This window comes from Choloepus didactylus, chromosome 20 (genome assembly GCF_015220235.1).
Source record: "Choloepus didactylus isolate mChoDid1 chromosome 20, mChoDid1.pri, whole genome shotgun sequence".
Taxonomy (NCBI): Eukaryota; Metazoa; Chordata; class Mammalia; order Pilosa; family Megalonychidae; genus Choloepus; species Choloepus didactylus.
Window position 1 is genome coordinate 41,161,215 of NC_051326.1, and position 25,988 is coordinate 41,187,202.

The following is a 25,988-nucleotide window of genomic DNA, read 5'->3' on the forward strand; positions in this document are numbered from 1 at the left end:
TTGGGTCACCTTAATGTCAAGAGGTGAATAAGTCTGTTTCCTTGTTATCTCAGACCCCAGGGTATTCATTTATTTGTTTTAGGGATATCAGTAACTTACTGTTACATTTGACATCCATGATTAAAATTACTTGAGTGGTAAGGGGTATGGGTATGGGGGAATTCCAATGAAACATAGAGAGAAAAAGGCGTAGTTAGAGAGAAATTTTCCAGCCATATGTTAAAAGAGAAAAGGAATAGATGTAGTGGTTTTAAAGGAAGCAACTACAAGTGAAAAATTAACTGCGGGAAGATATTATGTCCATAATCTCCTGGAATAGAAGGAACACACATGGCATAAGGAAAAAGATCTTGTATCAAAGAAGCAAGTAAAATTAATTTTAATACAGCATTTTATTAACACAATGTATAAAAATTACAATTTCAACACATAATCAATATAGAAATATTAGTGGAATATTTTGCATCCATTTCTCCATACTCGTCTTCAAAATCTGGCCCATATTTTACATTTACAGTATATCTCAATTTGAAAGAGCCACATTTCAAGGACTTAATAACCACATAAGCTAGTGGCTACCATTTTAGAGAGATCAGATTTAGAAGACAGATGAATTTTAGTTTCTTTTTTTTTTCTTCTCTACTGATTGTTAATGCATATAGACTTCCGATGCCCATGCTGACTTTCTCATTCTGTTAGAGGGTTTCATTTTCACTTAGGATATAGGGTTCAAAATACGGATGTAGTTTTATTCTAAGGACTGACAGGAAAATGCGTCTGAAATATACAAATCTATGGCATAGTTTGATTGGAATTCTTCTCTTTAGCTTCTTAGCAATTGCTGAAACATAGTTGAGCTGAATAGTACCAAAAAGGAAAGTCGATTTTAAAATTAGTTTAGACACAACATAAAATTGAACTAGCTCTTGATTAATCCAGCATGGCTTCTCATTTCAGACACTATCTTACTTTTGGAGGAAATAATGTTGAGATCTAATGAATGAAAAGTATGAAAATCTTTGAAGGAGATGCCGATTAGCCAGTGGAGTAAACAAAGAAATGGAAACAGCTTTATGCATGTGTGCCCAAAGAAATATGAGAGAATAAAAATGAGTGATTCTAGGGCTGAAAAGAACTCAGTTTAATTCTGGGACATAAGAGTTATAATATTTATTATTATAAACACATTGGACAGCTTTCTCAGCAGCCTTTGTCGCCATTTTTAACCTATTATAGCTACTAAGGACCTAAGGTGGTCACAGAGATTGAAAATGGTAGAGGGAAGTTGTGGACCCAAGTAGCCTGACTTCAGAGGCCACACACCTAATCTCTACACTATGTTGTCCAGAGAAAAGGCAAATATTTTAAAAGAGATTTTATTCTCAATGTCAGTGTCAGGATTAAATGAAATAAATATGCTAAGCATCTTGAGAGTCTTTAACACATAAAGAAGGCAAAGCACAGACAGTGTATGGACCATGTTTAAAGTGTAAGTTCCTGCAATAATGCCTAGGATTGAATCCTGGCTCCTCCAAATACATTCTCTGTCTTTGGTCAATTTATTTAATCTCTCTGATCTCCATTTTCTTATCTGTATAAGGGTACATATTTCATAGGTCTGTTATAAAGATTATGTTAGATAACCCAGGTAAAATGCCCCACAATGGGCCAGATACATGGTAAAATTCTATAAATATTAGTTATTGTCATTACTGTTCCTATCTCCTCTCCCTTCCAATCTTGGAAACAACTTCAGATTCAGAACTAAGTGAATGGAGACAAATAGCAAACAATTTGCAAGGAAGTTCAGCTAGAATATAGGATCTCAATCAGTATGGAAAGATCTAAAAACAAAGGGTTTTATGCCTTATTGATATGCTTTGGAATGAAAAACTACCAGGCTGATTTCTTTCCTAAGGAGAGAAATTGAATGAAAGAGGCTTAGGTGAAAGACAAAATAAGTGCCTATTGGAGGATAGGTCTATGTAGGAATAGATCATTTTATTTTACATTCTACTTCTTGGATTTCATTAGTGAGATAAAAATTGCACACACATACATACACAGACACACACATATATTAAAATACGTTTTTATAAATAGCATGGCATATTATAAAAAATACAGATGCAATTTAGCAATAGGCTGGATGTAGATTGCTTCTAGATTCCTTTTACTTAAGGAGATAATCAATCAAGTTCAAAGTATTTTAATAAATAGCAAATAGAGTAGCAACTCTCTTCAAGTGATAGACATTTCAGTTTAGTCTCTAAAATTTTAGATTTTAAGAAAAAAGCATTTTAATACTAAAACGTTTAGAAATTTCTAAGTCTCAGTCACTGTTTAAATGCTTTGCATATATTCTTGTATTTAATGTTCACAATACCTTTGATATACATATTGTTATGTATATATATTCATTTTATATATATATATATGTAAAATCATATTCAGGCACGGAGAAACTGTCTTTTCCATGGTCACATGGTAGTAAGTTGTAGAGGTGGGATCTGAATCCCAGCATTCTGGCTACAGAGTCTATACCATTGACCCCTATAATATGCTACCCATTTATTTATGAGGAAAATAAATTAATTTAAATGACCTGAATTTAGAATGTTGAAGCAGATATTATAACTTATTAAAAAAACAAAAAAACAACTCATTTTCTTCTTGAGAAATTTATGCTTGAACACTGATGTATCTGGAAAGGGTCGGTGAGAACATGGCTGTCCGACCATCAACTTGTCTGGAAAACTGCTTTTTTGTATAAAGCAAGTGACTTGGTTCTGTCCTAGAGAGATGAAATAGGCCTTGATTTTTCATCCCTTATCTGTAAGCTTCTATATGGAACAAGATTAAAATGTGTTGACCAACTTGCCGGCCATTTGCTGGATGTGTGCCTAGAAAGGAGAAGAATGAAGGCAGCTAGATGACAGAAGGAAAATTTCATTTCCATAGTATTTTCTGCAGATGCAAATGGTTTAAACTAAGCACTGACTAAAATTGCTTTCTGGAGTCTTAGAAACAACTACCAGCAGTTTCACGTTTTCCAAATGAAAAACTGTATTTATAAACCTAGCTCTAGAGAGCCTTTAGACTGAAGAGGGCCATTTGACCATAGGCCTCTCTATCTTTTATTTAAAGGCAGATATGTTCTGTTGAAGCTATTTCTTAAGGGAGTAAGTCAAACTTGGAGAAAGCAAAGCAAACAAATAGTTTATTTTCCCAGTCATATAGAATTTTTGCTCCTCTAAGAAACATTTGTTTGGTTTCAGTTAATCCTCAAACCTCTTCCCTCTGTATCTCTCACAGCCTAGACTGTTCACTAAACTCTCTGACTTCCTTCTTTGCCCACCCAGGAAGCTCTTATTCTCTGCAGGGGAATGAGATTTGGAGGGTGCTGCCAGGGAATGTGCTTGAAGCAGCTTCAGGGAGAGCATGTTCCCAGAACCTGAGCCAAGACACCTTGGGGAGCCAATTTAGACAAGAGGGGCTTATAACACATCAGAGAGGTGGCAGACCAATAATTGCTTATTCTCCATTTATTACATATTTTCAGCAAATGAAATTTTTTAGATCAAGAAGGAAAGCAATAGGGATGTAGAGAAGTCATGACTAGCCATTGTATTTAGTGCTCGCTCTGTGGCAGGTGTTTTGTTATTATCTTTACATATATTTTATTGTATCCAAAAAACTGCATGGTTAATATTAATGCTTACGGTGTACAGAAAGGAAATCTAATTCTCTGAGAGGCTAGGTATCATACCCAAAGCTACAAAGACAATAGGTGGTAAAACCAGTACTGACTTTGCACTTTTCACATTTGCCTCTGAACGTCTCCTTCTGTGGGAGAGTTGGAGGAGGCTGTTTTGTTTTGTCATTTTCTTTTCATTTTGTTTTGCTTGGAAACATGATCTGAAAATCATATAAAATTTCAGCATGTGAATCATAATTGGAAACTAATCTCACATACTCAATAAAGTCCTAACATTGTGTGGTGGTTAATTTCATTTGTCAACTTGGCTAGGTTATGGTGTCCAGTTGTTTCATCAAGCAAGCAATGTCCTGAATGTTACTGTCAGGGTATTTCATGGATTTAAATCATTGGTCAGTTGATTTCATCTATGACTTATAACATCTACAATCAACAAAGGAGATTGTCTCCAGCAATGAGCGAAATCTCATCCAATAAGCTGAAGGCCTTAAAGGGAGACCTGAGGATTTTAACAGTCAGAAAGAACTTCTGTCTCTAGTGTAGATGGTCACCTTCTCATGGGGACTTCATCACCTTATCAAGTTTGCAACTTGAAGTCTCCCTACAAAATTCAGAGTTGCTAATTCCCACAGTTGCTAATTCCATGAACCAGTTCCTAACCAAATACACCTTTTGTCTGTCTAAACACATGCATTTAAGATAAATATTTACCTAGGTGTGCTAAAACACATCACTATTATTTGATAGTTTTAGAGAATATAATATGAGGCAACTGTTCTGATTTTTTTTTTTTTTTAAGTGTTGAATGATGTTATCCTTTTTAGGACAGTTGAATTTTCTTGGAAGTATGAATGATAGCCAGCAAGCAAAGATACTACTAAATAAAGATTTAAGAGATATAGTAAATACTGTTTGCCCATGGTTCATTTAGAGCTGTTGAAAGTTGCGATTTTCTTTAATTGATAAGCCTTACATAATGTGACTGGAAATGACAATATGTCACATGCCAATGTTTTATGAAGTCAGTCAAGGTTTTTTAATTGCAGAAATTCTACTGCTGGTGATAAGGGGCAGGAAAAGACTTGGAAAGATATAGCCGGAGGGGATGAAAAGGGAGAGAGAAGTCTTGCTTTTTATGGATGCCTATAAATTCTGTAATATTTAAAACACAGCTGTGTTTTTATCAGTTATGTTATGGAAGTAATATTGTAAAATGAATCTTAAATAATCTATCAAGACCAAGCAATGTAAATTAGGATTGAATGAAACAGCATTCATAATAAGAAAACTGTCTTTAAATTAAGTTTGGATGACTTTAAACAATCTAATTTTAAGAGTTCTTTTGCATACCACACAATAAACGACTCCAATGTAAATATTACCAAAATTGAAAAAAATAGCAATTGAAAAATATAGTAATATCAGATTATGTAAACCCTGACTACATTTGTTATACCTTCATTATGCTGCAGGCATTCTGCTAAGCATATTATTAAACAAAATTTTGTAATACATTTAAAAAATAATTCTAGTGCCTCTATGCCAATTAGTATCATTTTTGTGGATTACTTTACAGTATTTTTACGTGATTTTATTCCATGCAGGTACCATGCTGGTTTGCAGAACTGTTGAGGTAAATATGTCTACTGGCAAATAAATGCATGGCAAGTAAATGTCATTCTTTGTGATAGGCACATACGTGCGGTATCAATAGCAAAGACTTTTCATTCAAGTTTCAGTTTTATCACTTACTAGCTATCACATCTTGGGCAAGTTTTTACTTGTAAAGCCTTGGGTTCCAAATCTGTTGTACTGAACTAATGCAACTTTTAATCTCATGGAACTGGTAAAGATTAAATGAGATTCTCAAAGTGCTCAATATCAATCATTGCAATAATTACTGCGATAATTATCAGTGATGAGCTAGCACAGAGATAGAATAGAAATCACAGGAAGACAACCCAACCTCTGAAAAGTTTCTCAGAGGTTAGGACTACTAGAAGTTACAAAGCATATTACATTTGTATTTGACCTTATAAATTTATTGTTATATCAGAAACATTTCAATTTTTATTGACATTTTTTTCTCATAAAATTAATGGTTATTTCTCTCCCTGTAATTGAACATAATGAGGGTTTCCAATGTTTTCTTCTACACATAATGCTAAAATTAGTCTCTGTACATATAGATTTTCTTTTATTCCTTCTGTTAAATTATTTCCTAGGGATAAAATTCTGGGAATGTTATTAGTTTATGCTTTGCAAACTTGCTGAACAAACATGCAATGTCACAAGTAGAATATGCATAAACAAGTGACACTACAAATACTCTATTTTTTTCTGTTAGCATATTTTTAAAGTTTTTGAATGTTTAGTAGCATTAAAGTGACTCAAAGTTGCTTTAACTGCCTTTCGACTTCTAATAGAAATCCATATTTTCCCATACTTTTCATCACTATCTGTGTTCATTCATTCATTTTTTCAAGAAATATTTATCAAAGGCTTACAAGGTATGAAATACATTTATTTATCAGGATCATTAAACCTTTTCTATAGAGGGCCAGGTACTAAATATTTTAGGTTTTTCATGTCATACAGTCTCTGTTTCAGCAATACTAATCTATATTACAGAGTAAAAGCCTCCATTTATACTATACAAAAAATAAGCCTGGCTTTTTTGCACTAACACTTTATTTTCAGAATCAGGTATTAGAATATATGTGGCTCATGAGCTCTAGTTTTCTAACTCAGTTCCAGATACTGGGACCACAAAGTAACTGAAACAAGAAAAGTTGCAACCTATGAAAATAATGTTCCAGTGGGTAGAGGTAGACAACAAAAATTGATAAACAAAAAGACAAACAAGTAAACCAATACAAATAAATAAAACATATATGTCAGATTGCAATAAGTGTTCAAGGATGTTCTCACTAAGAAGTGACATTTGATTAAGAGCTAGGGTGACAGAATGTCCAGTGTGCCCAGGAAGATCCCAGATTTAGGCACTAAAGTACCATGTCCCGGGAAAGCCCTGGGTCCTTGGCAAACCAAGTTAAACAATCACCCTAATGGAGGTGAGGAATAAGTCGTATGAAAAGACTGAGAAGAGTGGCTCAGATGGAGGAAATAACCAGGACATAGGTCCTGAGGCAAGAGAATAAAGTAAGTGCATGAAAAATAGTGCAATAGCCAATATGGCTGGAGCAGATTAGATGGTGGCATGTATAGAAAAGGAAGTCAGAGAATAATGGGAAGGGTCAGATCACAGAGAATACTGTAGGCCATCATATAGACAGCTTCTATTCTAACCACTATGGGAAGACATTACAGGGTTTTGAGAAGAGAAGGAGCATCAGCTAACTTCTATTATAAGAGAATTACTTTGGCAGCTATGTTGAGAAAAGGATATATGGTGAGAAGAAAAAGAAGTGGGAAAACCTGTCAGGAAGCTATTGTAATAGGTAGGAGAAGGTGTGATCTTGAAAGATGATGGTAACAGTAGAGGTTGTGAAATGAGATAAGATTCAGGATCCAGATTGAAGAAAGGGCCAATAGGATTGCTGACTTATGGGTTATGGAGTATGAGAAAAATAGGAGTCATGTATGACCCCATGGATTTTATCCTAAGCAACTAGAAGAATGGAGTTGCTATTTACTGAGATGGAGAAAACTGTGAGACTTGAAGGGGAAAGAGCAAGAATATGATTTTGGAATTAGTTAAGTCTGGAATGCTATTATGCCTTCCATATAAATGTCATGTAGCAACTAGATACATAAAACTGGAATTCAGGAATGAGAGAGCAAGAATTGAACTAAAATTTTGAGAATTGTCATGATACTGATGATATTTAAATTCATGCAACTGAACTTGCATAAGATCACATCATCAAGGGAATGATTATAATTAGGGAAGAAAAGAAGTCTGAAGGTAGCCTTGGATATTCGTTAATAGATTGGGAGATAAAAAGAAACAAAGGAGGGAACTCAGAAGAATTGACCAATAAGAGAAAGTCAAGAAAGTAGTGCATAAAAATACTAGTGAATAAAATGGCATAAGTTTATATACACACACTGTACCAGTGTCTTTTTTTTTTCTTGGTTTTAATATTGTACTATATTTATGTAAGATGTCAGTCACCATTTGTGAGAAATGGATAATGGTACACAGGACTGCTCTTTACTATATTTGAAATTTCTTATGAATTCATAATTCTTTCAAAATATAACAAGTCAAGATATCTAATGAGAAAAGTATTTAAAGGAGGAGGAAATGAGTAACTGTCAAATGTTGAGAACTTGAGCAAGGTGAATCACGAGAATTGCTTATTGGATGTGTAAGGGCATTGGTGACTTGAGAAGCACAGTTGCACTCTAACAGTGAGGATAAAATACTGACTCAAGACAGGAATCCTGGGATCAAGAGAGGCTGAAAAAAAAGAATTGAAGTTGCAAATATGGACACATTTTTTGAGGTGTGTTGATGTGAAAGGAATTTTTTAAAATGAGGCTAGATGTGGACATGGAATTGGGAGGTAGATGTGGAGTTAAGAAAGATGTGGTTTTTATTTTTGTTTTTGAATGGGGAACATTACAGCATGTTTGCTGAGGGCAATTTTCCAATGAAAAGGGAAAATGATCATTTTGAGAGGGAGAGTACTAAAGCATTGTTTAAGAAACATGAGTAGGAATAAAAGCTCAAACATAAACGTAAGTGTAGATAGTGACATGTACAGTTCATCCAGGAAGGAAATACTATGGGCGGAAGTGCAGGCCTGGTGGTGATAGATTGTAGAATAGGTCTTTTGATTGCCTCTATTTTCTTAGTGAAATAAGAAACCACATCACTAGATGTGAGTAAGAATGTGGGAAGAGCCTCTGGTGGGTTGAGGAGGAAGATGATATGAAATGGTCCTACCAAAAAAAGGAGCATGTAAAGAGATGCGGGAAATGAAGTAGGATTTCTGAGCATCATTACAGGTCAATCTAAGATGATGGTCATAAATTTAAAGTTATATCTATCAACATGTTTGTGTTATTTTTTTCTCCAACCACATTTACCAACACGAATACAAATGTGGACTTGCCCCAGGCTTAAATTTAAACACTCTGTCCCTCTGAATAATGGGAGACAGTGGAGTTACAGAATATACAAGGAAGTGATTTATATAATGACCATGAATTCTAAGGATGCTAACGTTAGAAATGAGAATGTGACAAGGCTAAGGGAAAGAAAGTGAAAAGGTAGTAGGATAGGGAACTCTAGGGCTTATGTGGTAAAAGAATTATTAAATTTAAGGTATTTGAAGTGAGGATCTGTAAAGAAAGAAAGCGGAGATCTGAGAATGGAATGTTTCAAAGTGCAGCTGTGTTAAATGTTCACTTTTTGGTAACAAGAAGATAAAGGGCAGTGATGGTAATGAGTGGCTGTATGGGAGTGGGGATGTTGGAACAGAGGGGGTTGAACGAACTGAGAGGCCAAATTATTGGAAAGATTACCTACATTAATATTGAAATCAGCAAAGATTAAGACAAAAGTAGACTTGGAGAGACTGATTTGAGCTAGAAGTTAACATTGTCACGGAATAATGGAGATGTACCTGGGAGTTCGTACATCACTATAAAGCAGGACAGTTGGTGTTAGATTCTTTAGCCAGCCAGCTTCTCCTAGGGAACCATCAAAAACCTTCACTGGAGTTCCCAACTTGTGGCCTGCCCTACAGAATTTGGATTTGTCCATTGCCATAGTCACATGAGTTAATTCTTACAAAAATCTCTTATTACTATGAGAGAAATACACATACATATACATATATGTGTGTGTGTATATATATATATATACATACATATATATCTCCTGTCAGTTTTGTTTTCCTAGAAAACGCTGACTTTGGTTCTGAGAGCTGATGACAAGAGCTTCGAAGTTGGGGTATCTTAGTGAGGAAAGAAAAAATGTGGTCTGATAGTGGCAATGATATGCAAGGATATGTAGTCTGCTTCTTGATCCAGTGGTATGTAGGCTCTGGAAGCAAGACACTGTCTACTTAAGAGGACTTCAGAGGATACAGCATCCTCAGAAGACATCAAGGTTTCTATTAGAGACAGAAGAATGGAAGTATTTCATAAGTAGCTGAGAATTTGCTGAGAGTTCACAATGAGTTTCAGAGGACCTGATAGAAGGGTTTCAAGAGTTTGGGAGGAGTAGTATTAAGGGGTCAGAGAAATGAGATTTTGGATCTTTGCTGTGATGAGAATCTGGAAGGATGAGGGGTGATCTAGGAGACAGGACTTCTTGTGACTGTTGTAAACAAGGATTTATAACAGGGTCATCTCTTGATGGTCTCAGGTAGTAAGTGTTAGTGAGTCTATAAGAGAGGAGGGATGGTGTTGGGGTTGGGGTGGGACATGTCTCTGGGTTCCCTTCCATTCCATTTGCTTGAGGAGTAGAAGCCAAGGGTAGGATGGCCCCATCTTGAGCACCTAGTTCTTTGTGATGCCCTCTACCCTCCCAGAGCAGTTGTTTCACACCTGGTAAAAGCAGAGTGGAAATTTGAGAAAGAGAGTCTTACCCAAAGCAGCAAAACTTTAAAAAGTTGCAATAAAAAGCTCAAAATAATTTAATTCAATAAGCCATTCTTGAGTGTCCACTGTTTACCAAGTTAGAGAAAATAATAATAAATAATATTATTGAGTAGTTAATATTTTACAGCCATTGTTCTAATTATTACACTATATGTCCTAATAAGGTTGATTAACAAGAAATAAGGAGAAAATATTTAAATTATCACTTAGATCAGGGTTTCTCAACCTCAAGCAATTTATAATAATTAACTTGCTTAATCCTCACAACAAATCTAAGAATAGATGTTACTTTATCTCTATTTTATAAATGACCAAACTAAGGCACAGAAAAGGTGAGAACTTGCCAAGAGTAACACAAAAATGAGTGGTAGGCCTCCTTCCTATGTGGGACCTGACTCCCAGGGTTGTAAATCTCCCTGGCAATGCAGAATATGACTCCTGGGGATGAATGTGGACCCAGCATCGTGGGACTGAGAGTATCTTCTTGACCAAAAGTGGGATGCAAAATGAGACGAAATAGTTTCAGTGGCTGAGAGATTTCAAATGGAGTCAAGAGGTCACTCTGGTGGACATTCTTATGCACTATATAGATAACATCTCTTAGGTTTTAATGTATTGTAATAGCTAGAAGTAAATACCTGAAACTGCCAAACTCCAACCCAGCAGTCTGGACTCCTGAAGACAATTATATAATAATGTAGATTACAAGGACTGACAGTGTGATTGTGAAGACCTTGTGGATCACACCCCCTTTATCTAGTGTATGGATGAGTAGAAAAATGGGGATAAAAACTAAAGGACAAATGGGGTGGGATGGGGGGATGATTTGGGTGTTCTTTTTTCACTTTTATTTTGTATCCTTGTTCTGGTTCTTTCTGATTTAAGGAAAATGTTCAGAGATAGATTGTGGTGATGAACACATAACTGTTATCATACTGTGGTTAGTGGATTGTATACCATGGATGATTGTATGGTGTGTGAATGTATTTCAATAAAACTGAATTTAATAAAAATAAAAAAAAAAATGAGTGGCAGGATTAGGATTCAAACACAGACAGTCTAACTTTAGAGTCTTCATGGGTACCAATATTCTATACAGCCTTAGGGAAGATATATTGAACAATATTTATCATTACAAATTGAATGTAATATCACAAATGTATTAAATAATGACATTTTCATGTATTTCTTCCCTAGAAAATTTTTTTTCAAGGAATTTTTAAAATTAAAATGAGAATGTGCAACAATTGTATACGTTGCTTGTTTTGAATTCAGTATTATAAGTTAGGAGTTTACTGAATCATTACTATGAATTCAAGCATGTTGGATGGTCACATGTATGGAAGTATCTACTTGAATAATTTATCTGGCATTGAACATTTAGGTGGTTTCAGTTTTTCTTTATGATAAATATGGCAAAATGTGTCTCTAAATAATGTTTTAATCTGATTTTGAATTATGCCCTTAAGACAGATTCCTAGCAATATTTAATGCCCAGGCAAGCTACATAATAGTTTTAGAGTTAAGAATAAAACTTTTAAAAGTTTTGAAGTTCCTTGGGGAAACAGTGCACTCTGATTTCTGCTTGCATTTCGAATTATTATCCCCACTCAAAAATCAGTAAATTCAGCAACATCTTTTATTAAAAACCTTATCTTCATTTTGGAATAACTTGATGGCATTCAAACTTTTTTTAGCAGTAGATACTTTTCTTCTAATGCAAGGTTTTGTGAAAGGCAAAATATTAAAATTCATGTAGAAAATAATTGCTTTGATAGAAATTTGGTATGGGACCCCAAAGCCCACCCACTTTTGTGTATTTTGGTACTTGCGATCTCTGTCTATTTATTTCAATTAAAAATTGTATGTTGTGTACTAACTTTTACAGTCAAATATTTACCTGGTGGTTTAGAATCTAGCTTCATTTTCTGTTTTGCTTAATGTGCACACACACACACAAAAGGGGATGGGATTTTAAATAACATTTACTTTAGGAGATGCCCCAATTTTTCAGTTGCCAAATACAAAATTCCTCCAAATACAGCAAAAATGATAGTGTGAACATTTTGATACATTTGTATTGTTTATAAATATATATGAATTAATAGAAGCCAAAATCATTTAGTATAAAGCAAGTAGTTACTTGTTTTACCATATTATGTTTTTTGTATGTGATTTATAACTTTCATCAATCGCTTAAATACAGCACTTGAAATAATTCTTTCAGTAGCCATGAAGCTTGTTTATAATTTCAGTTTCTTAATGCTTTAATTATTTTGCTTTTTCCGCCTGCTTTCACTTCATTTCACCTGAAAATTTTCCTGCTGCTCTGCTGAATATAAAAAGAATACTCTTGGCCTTGTAGTTTAGCTGCTTATTGAAGACAAGCAGAACAAAACCAACGAGCAAACAAAAACTGCTTCAATATTTTTTTTACACAATTATAAAAGGTACTTCTTGGAAATTAATTTTTTCTAAAATGTCTCTCTAGTAATTTCTGCTGCAGTTCTTATAGAATATTTTTAAAATCTCATACTTGACAAAAACATGTATTTCTATAACTAAATTAGTTTACTTTCCTGTATCTACTCTTAGAAATGGTATAGTTTGATGCTATACACATTGTGCTGGTTTGAATGTATTATGTCCCCCCAAACACCATTATCTTTCATGTAATCTTGTGTGAGCAGACCTATCAGTGTTAATTAGTTTGTAATTCTTTGAGTGTTTCCATGGAGATGCACCCCACCCAGCTGTGGGTGATGACTCTGACTGGATAATTTCCATGGAAGTGTTGGCCCGCCCATTCAGGGTGGGTCTGAATTAAATTACTGGAGCACTGTGTAAGATCAGACAGAAGGAGCAAGCTGCTACAGCCAAGAGGGACACTTTGAAGAAAGCACAGGAGCTGCAGGTGAGAGACAGTTTGAAGACGGCCATTGAAAGCAGACTCTCTTGTTCTGGAGAGGCTAAGAGAGGACAAATACCCCAAGTGCAACTAAGAGTGACATTTTTGAGGAACTGCAGCCTAGAGAGGAGCATCCTGGGAGAAAGTCATTTTAAAACCAGAATTTTGGAGCAGACACCAGCCACGTGCCTTCCCAGCTAATAGAGGTTTTCCGGACGCCATTGGCCATCCTCCAGTGAAGGTACCCGATTGCTGATGTGTTACCTTGGACGCTTTATGGCCTTAAAACTGTAATTGTGTAACCAAGTAAACCCCCTTTATAAAAGCCAATCTGTCTCTGGTGTTTTGCATTCTGACAGCATTAGCAAACTAGAGCACACATCCACAGAAATATGTTTTATTAGCACTCCTAACAGTGATAGTAATATAAGATCATGTGGAACACAGCCACTTGCTACAGTGCATACATTGGCCTACATGCTATAATAAATGTCTAACCAAGGGAATCATATTACCTTGGGGTAGGATAGAGATGGTTAGGGTTTGTGGAAAAGCTTTCTGTAAAGCTAACTATTCTGGGCATTTAATGAGTCTGAGTTGAATAAAATGAGTGTGGTGCAAGCAAGAATCACATGAGCAAGTTGCAGAGGTATAGACTGGAGAACTGATAACCTATAAAATACATATATACTGTACTTATAAACACACTAACAAAATCCACTTTCTATACTTTCCTCACATAGGTTACCCAAGAGTAGACTCCAAGACCCAGTCTTGGGTGCCACCAGTTAATTTGGGAGGTGATTTCAGGATGCACAGTCCTGAAACCAGTAGTGGGGCAGGGGTTTGAAGAATGCCAATAAAGAATGTATTAATGGGCAGGTTATCCCTGTGGACAACTGGTACTAAATGCCTCTGGGGATTCTCTTCGTCTATGCAAATTACACTTCAGAATTTTCCCACCAAGGAAAGCTAGGGCATTTATCCACCAACTCCATTCCCTTATGGGTTAAGACTTGCTCCTGAGAGTATTAACCACAGCATTCCCTAACTCCTGATGAGCATACTTCTGAATCTAGGGAAAGGGCCCAGGAAGGGAAATAGGGAGATAACTCAACTTAGATGACCTCTGGATTTAGATGAAGGCATAGTGGAGCACTAACTGTATCTATTACCCATCCATGTGTGCAGTACATAAACACATACACATGCACACACTCACATCGATTAGCATACCCATAAGATACATGTACTTCATCACTGCCAATTACATACTACTTGACGGGACTTAGTGTCTCTTTGGTTATAGTCACGTTAATTCATCTAATCAAATGTGACTAGCCACTTACTATGCAGTAGGAGCTATCCTTGTGATGACTATAGAGTGGTGAAGAAGACAGTGACTCCTGAATCTTACAATATAATGGCGAATGCAGCCTTAGATGAAGAAAGTTCAATGAATTGAAGATTTGTTCCATGGGAATGAGCATCAATTATTGATTAAACTCTACAATTGTAACATTCTTTGATTCTCCTGATAATGTAAGAAGTATGTGAATAGTGATATCATTTGGGATAATTAGCCATAACTTAATGCTGATCCTGATCTATCCCTACATTATGGGAACTCAAATGTTGTGTTGTCCTCATCTTCCTGTGACTATTGAAAAGCAGAAGATATGGACTCTTGTTTTACCATCTTTTGTTTTACCCATGGGTTTAAGACAACGGAGAGAATCAATTCTAAGTAAACCTATATCCTAAGAGCAGTGCTTTTCTTTTTTACTTGTGTGTGTGTGTGTGTGTGTGTGTGCTTGTGTGTGTGTGTGCTTGTGTGTGTATTACTTCCTACTCAAAATCTTGGTGGTTAATAAAACTTATTCTTGTAGACAAACTAGGTGTATTCCTCCTTTGATGTCTAAGTACTAATATAAGAGTGAGCTCAAGAAATTTTATGGGAAATTTACAACATGAATTTACAAGATTATAAAGCAATCCCAGAGCCTGAACTCTTACTGTTCCATCTGTTGGGAATACCCTTTGTGCTGGTTTCACACTGTTATGTACCCTATAGAATATGTTCTTTTAATCCACTTTTGTTGGGGCAGACCTATTGTGGGTGGGATCTTTTGATTAGGTTGTTTCCATGGAGATGTGACCCTGCCCATTCAAGATGGGTCTTAATTAGTTTACTGGAGTCCTTAAGGGACTCAGGGAGAGAGAGTTCAGAGCCGACAAAGACCAGTGCCACTTGGAGATGCAGACAGAAAGACGTTTGGAGATGTTAAGCTAAGAGATGAAGCCCAGAGTTGACCCCAGAGAAGCTAAGTGACAACTCGCAGACACTTAAAGAGAAAGGCACTGGAATCAGAAGCTGAAAGCAACACAGCATGGGAGCAAAGGACCGGCAGATACCACCCACGTGCCTTCACAGCTGACAGAGGTGTTCCGGATGCCATCGGCCTTTCTTCAGTGAAGGTATCTTCTTGTTGATGCCTTAGTTTGGACACTTTTATGTCCTTAGAATTATAAATTTGTGGCTTAATAAATTCCCTTTACAAAAGCCAATCCATTTCTGGTGTATTGCATTCTGGCAGCTTTGTGAAACCAAACACCCTTCCTCTACTTCTTTCCTTAGCTTCTTCCTATTTCTTCAGATCTCACCTCAAATGTCACATCTTCAGAGAAGTCTTCCATGCACATCCAATTTAAAGAACACCTACTAGAGAATAGAGTTTTATAGTTTAATATTTGTTGAATGAATAAATGAATGGACATGAATACAGGGTTCCTCAAAGTTCAAATGTAAGCAAATTCCTGTCAAGTTGCAAGTTTCAAGGCAGTCAATTACGACATGAGCCAAACTGAAAAGAACAATCAAGCCTTTAATGATTTAATGTAGCAAAGCAGTTAAAAGACTTAAGAGAAAGGTGCCAACTCCAAGTGTTACATTTTCTCCATGGAACAACAGGAGGTGAGAGTCAGATGAGTTTTAGGGGGTATAGTGGGGGAAGACTGTAGCACTGCCAAGGAGCCCCAAAATCTCCTGCCTATTTATGGACCTAGGGAATGGGAGGAGGGAGAAGGGAAAGGACTAGGAGTGGAAAAGTACTGAGTCAAGTTGGAGAAAAGTGCATTAACTACACCCCCTCAATAAGGAGACCCCTAAATAGAGGTGCCTGGGTTAGGAATGAAGATCTAGCATATGAGCATGGATGGCCTGGCCAGGGTAAGAGGGACTGGGCATAGGGGGGTGGGAGATTGTGATGCACTGCTTGTGCTCCAAGACTGATGATGGGCAGAGCAGCTTTTCGCCATGACCTGCCAGGTAAAATCTCATAATTGCCTATGATCAGACCTGAAAATCATATATAGAATTATGGCCTGAATTCCCAAAGTTTTTCCTCAATTCCCAATGTTTTTTTGACAACCAGCTAGAATCAGTGAATTAAGAAATAATAACTATGCTGACCACCCCATTTCCACCTAATGATTTACAGAAGGTAATTGACATTTTAACAGTTTATTATAATGCTAATGCTTCTCTATATATGTACTTTATATTACATGTACAGTTAATTTACATTAACTTGCTTTTGTGTATTTGTTGAAACAAATCAAATAAGGGATCCTAGGCAGTTCTGATGTTATTTGATGCAGGAACAATGAAGCATATAACGATAGCAGCATGAGATATCTCATATTCTCTAAATTAGGAGTGGATTTATGACTTTGGAAAATCCATTAATTCCATTTGGATTGTACGCATATTAAAAAAAAAAAAAGGGCAACTAAGAGTCTCATCAATCAATGAATCTATTCATTCAGAAAGGCAGTGATTTACAACCACATGATTTAGAGCCCCAAATAATTCAGTGTCCTCTGTCAAATACCATCATGTTGGCACAATAGACTAGTACTTTATAAGTCCTCTGTGTGTATAACTGTTAGAAGAGGGCATGTGTACTATCAGCTCCTGCTTTTCATTTCCTACAATTAAGATGAATGCCTATTGGTTTGAAACTTTGATGACAAATCAGCTTCCTATTTTTAACAAGGTAATTACATAGAATTTACTGAAACCTAAAACATATTGTAGAACAATGTATTGTGGTTGTTAAACAGGGAAAAATCCAAGCAAACATGTTTTGTTTATGAGTGGTGGTTACATTGTAATTTTTTTTGTTGCTATAAATATTACTGCATTTTTCTCTCTTCTATTTTATAAAATACGACACAAAAATCTGGATATATAGCAGGTAGATTAGGTGATTTTTTTTTACTACTATATAATAACTTTCCTTTCTAAAAAGATTCATGGCAGAATTTATTTTAACACAACAGCAACAAAACTATTAAAAATACATGATTTATCAACATTTTACAGATAATAAGAAAGGTTCTGCAAGTTCAATGACTAAGTATTCAACTTTTATTCATTGATCTATGGAAAATTTTTTTATGTAAACCATTTATTGATAAAACATTGAAGGATGTTTTAATTGCTCATACGTTCGTTATTATAATACCATTATTATTTTATATTTTCCATTATTCGTAAATATAATTATTACATATATACACTTTAATATACTCAATTTGTTCTGCTTTATCAGAAAGCATACTGCTCTTTTCTGTTTTGAATATAGTGTGTATATAACTAATTTCAGTACTGCTTAGTTGATTGTGTTAATATTTTATAATTTCTTTGTTTCTCAATTGATGTGGATTTCTTTTTTCTTCCCCCTTAAATAAGCAGAGCATCACTTTTGGAATCTGTGAAATAGGGAAAATAGCAATAATTTTCACATAGGTTGTTGGAGTAATAAAATAAAATAATTCATATAAAGGACATTGCATGGAGGGTTAGGAATCTAAGAAGTACCCAAAAAGTGTCAGACTCAAAATTGGATAACTTGCCAATGCATATGACCAATTTTATTATCTTACATGTTTATTAAATGCCAAAGATTAAATGCCAAAGATTCATACCAAAATACAGTGATATCAGGAGCATAAAATTGTGTCAGTTTTATTGTTGTCTATCTTGCATTGTTTTTTAATGCATTTTTAAACTTTTGTTTTTTTATTGAATGTTAAGTGGTATATTACTATTTTAATTTGAATGCTTATGATAAAAAAAGATTATACTTTTACTTGTGTTTTTTAATATTATCATTAATTCTTGTTTAAATTGTATTTTAAATATTTTTTCTGTGTATCTCTTTGTACCTTGTTCTTACAAATATAAATAAAATAAGCATAGATAATATCCCTTTGCAATGATTATAAATACTTTTCATTGTATTACTTTTCATTGTAATATTTTAAATTTTAGTTTTGATAAATTTATTTTAAAAAAAAAGTAATTTTATGTAAGTAGGTTGGTTTGCTTTAATTATTTTTGCTTCAGTAATATTCATAATTTCTCTTTAGTTGAGAAAACACATTATTTGAGATAATACATTATAGTATGTTTTCTTAATTTACCCAATATTTTATGTTTAAACATTTCAATTCATGTGAAATGTATTTTGTAATAGGTTTAAAGAATGTATCCAAGTTATCTAGCAGTTTTTATTCCATTACACTTTTTTAGAAGACACTTCTCCCATCGTTTATGATGTGTTTTATTACCTACAGTGAATCTTGCTGTGCATTTGGATCCATATAAGACCCTGCGCTGTGTGGAGAAGGGCTCCCACCTCTGCTCAGCACAGCCTTTATCATTAAGTGTGGTGTCAGAGGAATTCGGTGTAATATCTTTAGCAGCCCAACTAGAATTTTTCCCCCAAAAATATTAATTAAATAATCAATCAGCCAATTGATCAATTAATGCATGCCAAGGCCAAATCTGTTTTTTTTTTTTTTTTAAGTAATATGCTTTATTTTTAAGGAAGTTTTAAGTTTACAGAAACATTACACAGAAAAGTACAGAGAGTTCCCATGTACTGCACCTACAAGCGGTTTCTCTATTAACGTCCTGCATTACTATGGTACATTTGTTACAACTGATGAATCAATATTGATGGGTTCATTTTTAGTGTTTGTGGGTTTGTTTGTTTGTTTTGAGTTTTGACAAATGTATAATGTCATGTATCCACCATTATGGTATCATGTCCAATGGTTTCACAGTCTTAAGCCGCCCTGTTTTCCTCCTATTCACCAGTCTTCTTCACCTCACCTCCAAACCATGGCAACTACTGACCTTTTTACCATCTCTGTAGTTATTCCTTTTACAAAATGTCATACAGGTGGAATCACACAATATGTAGCCTTTTCAGGATGACTTCTTTCACTTACCAATATGTGCTTAAGATTCTCTCATGTTTTTTCACGGCTCGATAATTCATTTCTTTTGTCACTGAATAATTTTCTATTATATGTATGTGCCACAGATTTTTTATCCATGTACCCATGGAAGGGGATCTTGATTGCTTCCAACTTGGAAAACTGCTATAAACATTCATATACAGGTTTTTGGGTGGACGTATTTTCAGCACCTTTGAGTAAATACCTACGAGCACAATTGCTGGGTCATAATAGGGTAAGCCTGTGTTTAGCTTTGGAAGGAACTGCCAAACTGTCTTCCAAAGTGGCTGTACCAGTTTGCTTCTCCACCCACAGTGAAGGAGAGGTCCTGTTGCTCCACATTTTCATCAGCATTTGGTGCTGCTGGGTTTCAGATTTTATTCATTTTGTAGGTCTGTAGTGCTATCTCACTGTTATTGTAATTTGCAATTCCTTAATGAAAAGTGATGCTGAGCATCTTTTCATATGCCTATTATCCACCTGTATATATTCTTTTGTGAGATGGCTGTTCAACTCTTTTGCCCATTTTTAAATGGGCTGTTTATTAAGTTTTTTTTACAGTTTTTATTGTAAAATATACTGTTTATACACAAAAGCGATAATTTTCAAAGTGCAATTTAGCAAGTAGTTAGAGAGCAAATTTCAAAGAATGTTGTGGGTTACAGTTCCACAATTTCAGTTATTTCCTTATTATGAAGTATAAGATATGTATAGAAAGGTGATAACTTTCAATGTACAATTTAACAAGTAGTTATACAGGAAATTTCAAAGAATGTTATGGGTTACAGTTCCACCATTGCAGTTATTTCCTTCTAGCTTTTCTAATATGCTAGCAACTAAAAAATAAATAAATAAAAATTAAAAAATTAAAAAACATTTATATAAAGATTTGGTATTTGTAATCCTTTGTTAAATCCTACCTTGTCTATTGCTACCCCTTCCTCTAGTTCAATCACTTTCTCTATCTTCTGTGATGTCTAGGCAGTGACCACCCTAACTTGTTCATATTGAAAGGGAGTGTCGACATTATTGGGAAAGGGGGCTGCATCTGCTTGATGTTCTTAGAGAGGCTGTTGCCCCTGGATTTTAGGACTTGTCTGGCATAGGAATTCTCTGGTGGATTTAAGTTTCTGAAAAATAACCTTAGTGAGTGAAACTTTTATAGCGTCTCAAATAGGAACCTAGGTATTTTGGGACTACTATTGGTTAGGGCTTGGCATACTGTGGCAATTTGGGATATCCAGCTGGAGCTTGCATAAGAGTAACCTCCAGGATAACCTCTGGACTCTATTTCAAATCTCTTAGCCACTGTAACCTTGTTTTATTACCTTTCTTTTCCCCCTTTTTGTCAAGACAACATTCTCAATCCCTTGATACCATGGCCAAGCTCATTCCTGGAATCCATGCCCCATGTCACCAGTGGGACTCACTCACTTTGGAATTGTGTCCCACAAAGTGGGGAGGGTGATGGATTTATTTGCAGATTTGGGCTTAAAGAGATAAAGGCCATCTGAGCAACAAAAGAGGTTCTCTGGAGGTGACTCCAAGGCATCATATTATTTTTAAGAGTTCATTTTATATTTTGGATACAAGTCCTTTGTCAGATATGTGGTTTGCAAATATTTGCTCTGTGGCTTGTCTTTTCATTCTGTTGAAGTGTCCTTCGCAGAGCAGAAGTTTTTACTTTTAATGATGTCCAACTAATTTTTTTTTCTTTCATGGATTGGCCTTTGGTGTTGTATCTGAGAAGTCATTGACAAACCCAAGTTCACCTCAAATTTTTTCTCCTGTGTTATCTTACAGAAGTTTTATAGTTTTGCACTTTAAATTTCAGTGTATGATCCAACTTGAGTTGATTTTTGTTAAAAGGTATAAGGTCTGGTTCTAGATTCATGTTTGTACATGTGGATGTCCTGTTGTTCCAGTATGATTTCTTAAAAAGACTATCCTTTCTCCTTTGAAATGCCTTACAACTTTGTCAAAGCTTAGTTGATTATATTTGTGTGGGTCTATTTCTGGGTCATCTATTCTGTTCTGTTGATCTGTCTGTTCCTTTGCTGGTGCCACACTGTCTAGAACACTTTAGCTTGACAGTGAATCTTGAATTGGATAGTGTCAGTCCTCTGCTTTGTTCTTTAGTATTGTGTTTGTTATTCTTTTGTTTTTCCATATAAACTTTAGAATCAATTAAAGATTCCCCCAATATGGCTGCCTAGCCTCCAGATAAGGGGACATTCTGGGTCTAGCGCTCTAATTGGGCAAGCCAGTCAGGGAGGCAAGTTGCTCATTGGCTGTTGCCCCAACAGTCCCATCTGATCCCCAACCAGCTGCCAGAAAGAAAGCTGCAATAGCATGTCACATTTGGTAGCACCCATACCCACCTCAAATTTAAGTCAGAGATGGGTCCAGTTTGGTCCCAGAATAATATGGATGACAGTGATTCATTTGCAGAGTCTTTCTGCCACATTGACATGACATTTAAATGGGGCCATTAAGAGAACCACCACCAGAAGGATGACGTGGTTTCCTTGGAGGAGCGTTCTCAACCAAGAGCCCCAGGTACCTGGGTTAAGCCAGTTAAAGAAATCAAATAATGAGTCCAAGGTGGATTGTTGCTGTACAACCAACAATCATCCTGATTGAGGATGTGTCTTTTCCAGTTTGGCCTCAGCCTTTCCTGAATTGTTTTGGTAAACACAGCATGACCTACTGGCGAGAACAAAGACATTGTCTAACAAAGATACTCCCTTTTACTGCCAGTAGATAGTTAAGAGCTATCCAGTTATCAACCACCACCTTGGCTAGAGAATTCAGTGAGTCTTCTTGGTCTTAAATTGCTCAGGCAGTAGTGTCAGGTATTTTTGTCATGGTCAGAGACAAGTTAGCTACCATCTGAAACCAGGGCATGCACACCCATGTGTGGTAGGAACAGGTGAACTGCAGAATGGAATCAGCTGTCCAATTTTCCTGCCAGTAGGTTATCTTTGGCCACTCTATGTTGGGCAATTACTTTGTGGCCCTTCTAGCGCTCTATATGATTGTCCACATGAACCCTGGGTCCTGATACTTCAAGACAGCATGAGCCCTTCCTGGTTGGAGATACTCCATTTCCCAATTAGGGTCACAAAAGAAAACATATCCTGGTGGGACACAAGTGATACCCACCAGAATTTGTTATTGTAATGTACACTAGTTCAATTATAAGTCTGCTCAGCCTTAGTTTGCCATGACGTGGCTGTGAGCAAGTGATAACAAGCTCCATCTTGTCTGAAGTGCCAATATGAATCAGTGACTCCAGTTCCCATTTGAAGGTCCCTTTCACTCCTGTCATAAGTGATATTAAAGCATGGAACACAGGGGTGAGTCTGCAACTGGATGTGAATCAGTATGGTAGACTGTGAGTCAAACCATTGATTGCTTGGGGTAAGCCAGTGTCATGCATTGGCCAAGTCATGTGATGGATGCTTCCACAATCATCAGTATCCACAGTTGTTAAATATACTTTCTGGACGTGAATTACCTGAAGAGAGAGAGAGAGAGAGAGAGAGGGAGGGAGGGAGGGAGGGAGGGAGAGGGAGGAGGAGGAAGAGGAGGAGGAGATGGCGAAGGAGGAGGGGGAGGAGGAAGGGAGGAAGGGAGGGGAGAGGAGAGAGAGAGAGAGGTGGGGGGAGAGAGAAATGGAGGGAGGCAAGGAAAGAGAGAAGAAAGAAAGAAAGGAGAAAGAGAAAGAAAAGAAAGAGGAAGGGAAGGAGGAAGGGAGGGAGGGAGGAAGGAATGAAGGAAGGAAGGAAATTTTGGAATTCTCTTAAAGCAAATTAATTTGCAAATATTTATCTCGTTCATGCAGTTTACTATGTACATCACAATTTCTAACAGATTTTAAGTTCAATAACTTATCTGCTTATTATTTCACAGCAAACTTTTCAAGATCTATTCCTCCTCAAACCAACATCTATTTAAATGCTGATGTTTATCTCAAATGTATTTTACTCTTTCTTTGATGGCTTTATTTGCCACTTTTCCAAGGCATTCCATTTTACATTTTTATCCAATTATTCTCTACTCAGAACCTTTTCATGAATCAATGTGTCGGTTATTACATTAGTCAAGTACTTTTCTGAAATTCAGAACCAAATACACATTGCAAATCCTATAGAAAATAAAGTAAGTTCAGGGTGACAACTTCTTTTGAAAAACACAGTATTTTCAAACTTAATATCAATGAATTGAGAAGATATAGCCACAAATTTCCAAGGTTCAAAATGTTGCTGACATAGTTCTATCTTCCAAGTTTTGGAGAAGAGGTTTGAAAATATTATTAAGCAGTACAAAGCCAGATATATGACAACAACACATTCTAGCTTTTAGAAAAGCCATGATTTCATTCTTTTCAACGATGACAATTCAGTTAATAATACAAGTTAAATGCTAGACTTTTGTAAGCCTTTTCATAGAGCTAAATCATCAAATCAGAATAAATCAATTGTCAGATTGTCTCAATTTTGGATCAAGAAAATATTTGTCAGTGATCAAAACTGACAATTTATAGATATACATATGTATGAAAAACATTCTAAAAAAATGTTTTTTTTTCCCCTTTTGCTTCTGTTCTTACTAGCTGAGGGAGCTTGTGGAGGAACTTTACGTGGAACAAGTAGCACCATTTCCAGCCCTCACTTCCCTTCAGAATATGAAAACAATGCTGACTGTACTTGGACTGTTCTTGCTGAGCCAGGGGACACCATTGCCTTAGTCTTCACTGACTTTCAACTAGAAGAAGGGTATGATTTCTTAGAGATCAGTGGAACAGAAGCACCATCTATATGGTAAGTACTTGAAAAAAGTGTCATCACATTGTGCAAAAGGGTTTGTCCCATTTCCCCCAATAGTCTTAATAAAATATCTTTCATTGAACATTCTATCTTTCATTGAACATTCCTTGGAAAGCATTAATATTCATTTGGGCTTGTTAATTTGGCTACTAAAACATCATAATATTTTAACTAATTTCACAGTTTCTAATATATTTTGTGCTGGTATTTGGAGCTGGAGAAGTTAAGTGGGCCCTATGCATGGCATTTTAATGTATTGTTGCTTTATTTGAACTCTTCTAAAGTGACATAGAAGATGGAAGCTAACTGACCTAAATTAGCTCTGGATTTCGTCTGGAGCTGTTTCAATGTGAATAGATATCTTTGGATTGTGGATTTGCTTTTATCCCATTTTGCCAAGCACTTAAAGACTCTGTTACAGTTGCATGGTTATGTATTTATTTTTCTCCTTGAAGATGGTACACCAAATCACATAACCACCTATGAAGTTGTGGCTCTGACTAGGTGAATGTCAAATGCAAACTAAATTAACATAAACACTAATCCAACAGAAGTATAAAGTGAATTAACTGATGATTAGTTCTCTAGTGTGTAGGCTAGTGGAGACTGAATAAAACAGGATCTAATTAGTTATAGTCTATGTTTGATGGCATTGATTTCAAACAGCAGCTTTAGCTATTTGCAATTTAAATTATAAATACTTAAACTGTAACTCTAAGTCCTTCATTTACATATACATATGGATACATATGTACATATTAACACGTATGTAAGTGCATACTTTTTAAAAATCAAACTAACTTGGAATGTAGAGGAAATTTTGATCATTTATCCATATGGAAAGAGTATGAAATGAGTGCGAATATTTCTAGATTTAAGTTTGCATTTCAAAACAAAGGCTAAAGGATTAAAATACCAAATGTTGTTAATATGGCCATCTATTTTAAAACAATTATTGAAATCAAAATTTATTTTGTTTTCCAAAATTCTAGGCTTAAGGTGAGGGGTTTGTATTCATGAATAAATTCTTTCCATCCTTTACTTTTTTTGTATTTATGTTAAATATTGCTTCAATTAAGGGAAAAATAAACTGTGCTGCTATGATCTTTGCTATAAATTTTATACATCTTATACAATAACTTTGTATTGAGCAATTTTACCCATTTACTTATTACTTGTTATACAATTTGCATATGTTAATAATTTTAACATATGTCTTTAAACACTCAAGACATATGTTAAAATTATTATCAATCTCACACTGTGGAACATAAGAGGTATTAGGAACAAATACTGAACTGAGAGTTGGATAACCCAGATTCCATTCCAAGTTCTGCCACAAACAAATCCTATGACCTTGGGCAATCACTTGATTATTTTTAAGTAGAAGGGGCTATAAAATGATTCATTTTTCTATTAATTCAATAAACATCTATGAGATGCCTATTATAAAGAGCTGCATGTGATCTAGTGTCTTCCTAGCTTTAAAATTACATTATTTTGGCTTTCAGAAAATGATTTCAGTATAATGTGTATGGCAACTGATTCTCAGAAATTATATGATTAATGTTAAATCTTTAGTTATGAAAGACTCTAGATATAATGGACATTGCCTGATCACCTTGCTGGCAAGATGTAA

At 35.5% G+C, this 25,988-nt stretch overlaps 1 protein-coding gene across 3 annotated transcripts in view; it reads left to right on the forward strand.

Moving 5' to 3' along the window:
• Nucleotides 1-25,988, forward strand: part of CSMD1 (CUB and Sushi multiple domains 1) — a 2,222,584-nt gene that overhangs the window by 1,026,199 nt on the left and 1,170,397 nt on the right. For all 3 annotated transcript variants that reach the window (XM_037812751.1, XM_037812753.1, XM_037812752.1), the window contains exon 5: nucleotides 24,136-24,343. In XM_037812751.1, coding sequence (XP_037668679.1) covers nucleotides 24,136-24,343 — 208 coding nt within the window. The remainder of the gene's footprint in view (nucleotides 1-24,135; nucleotides 24,344-25,988) is intronic.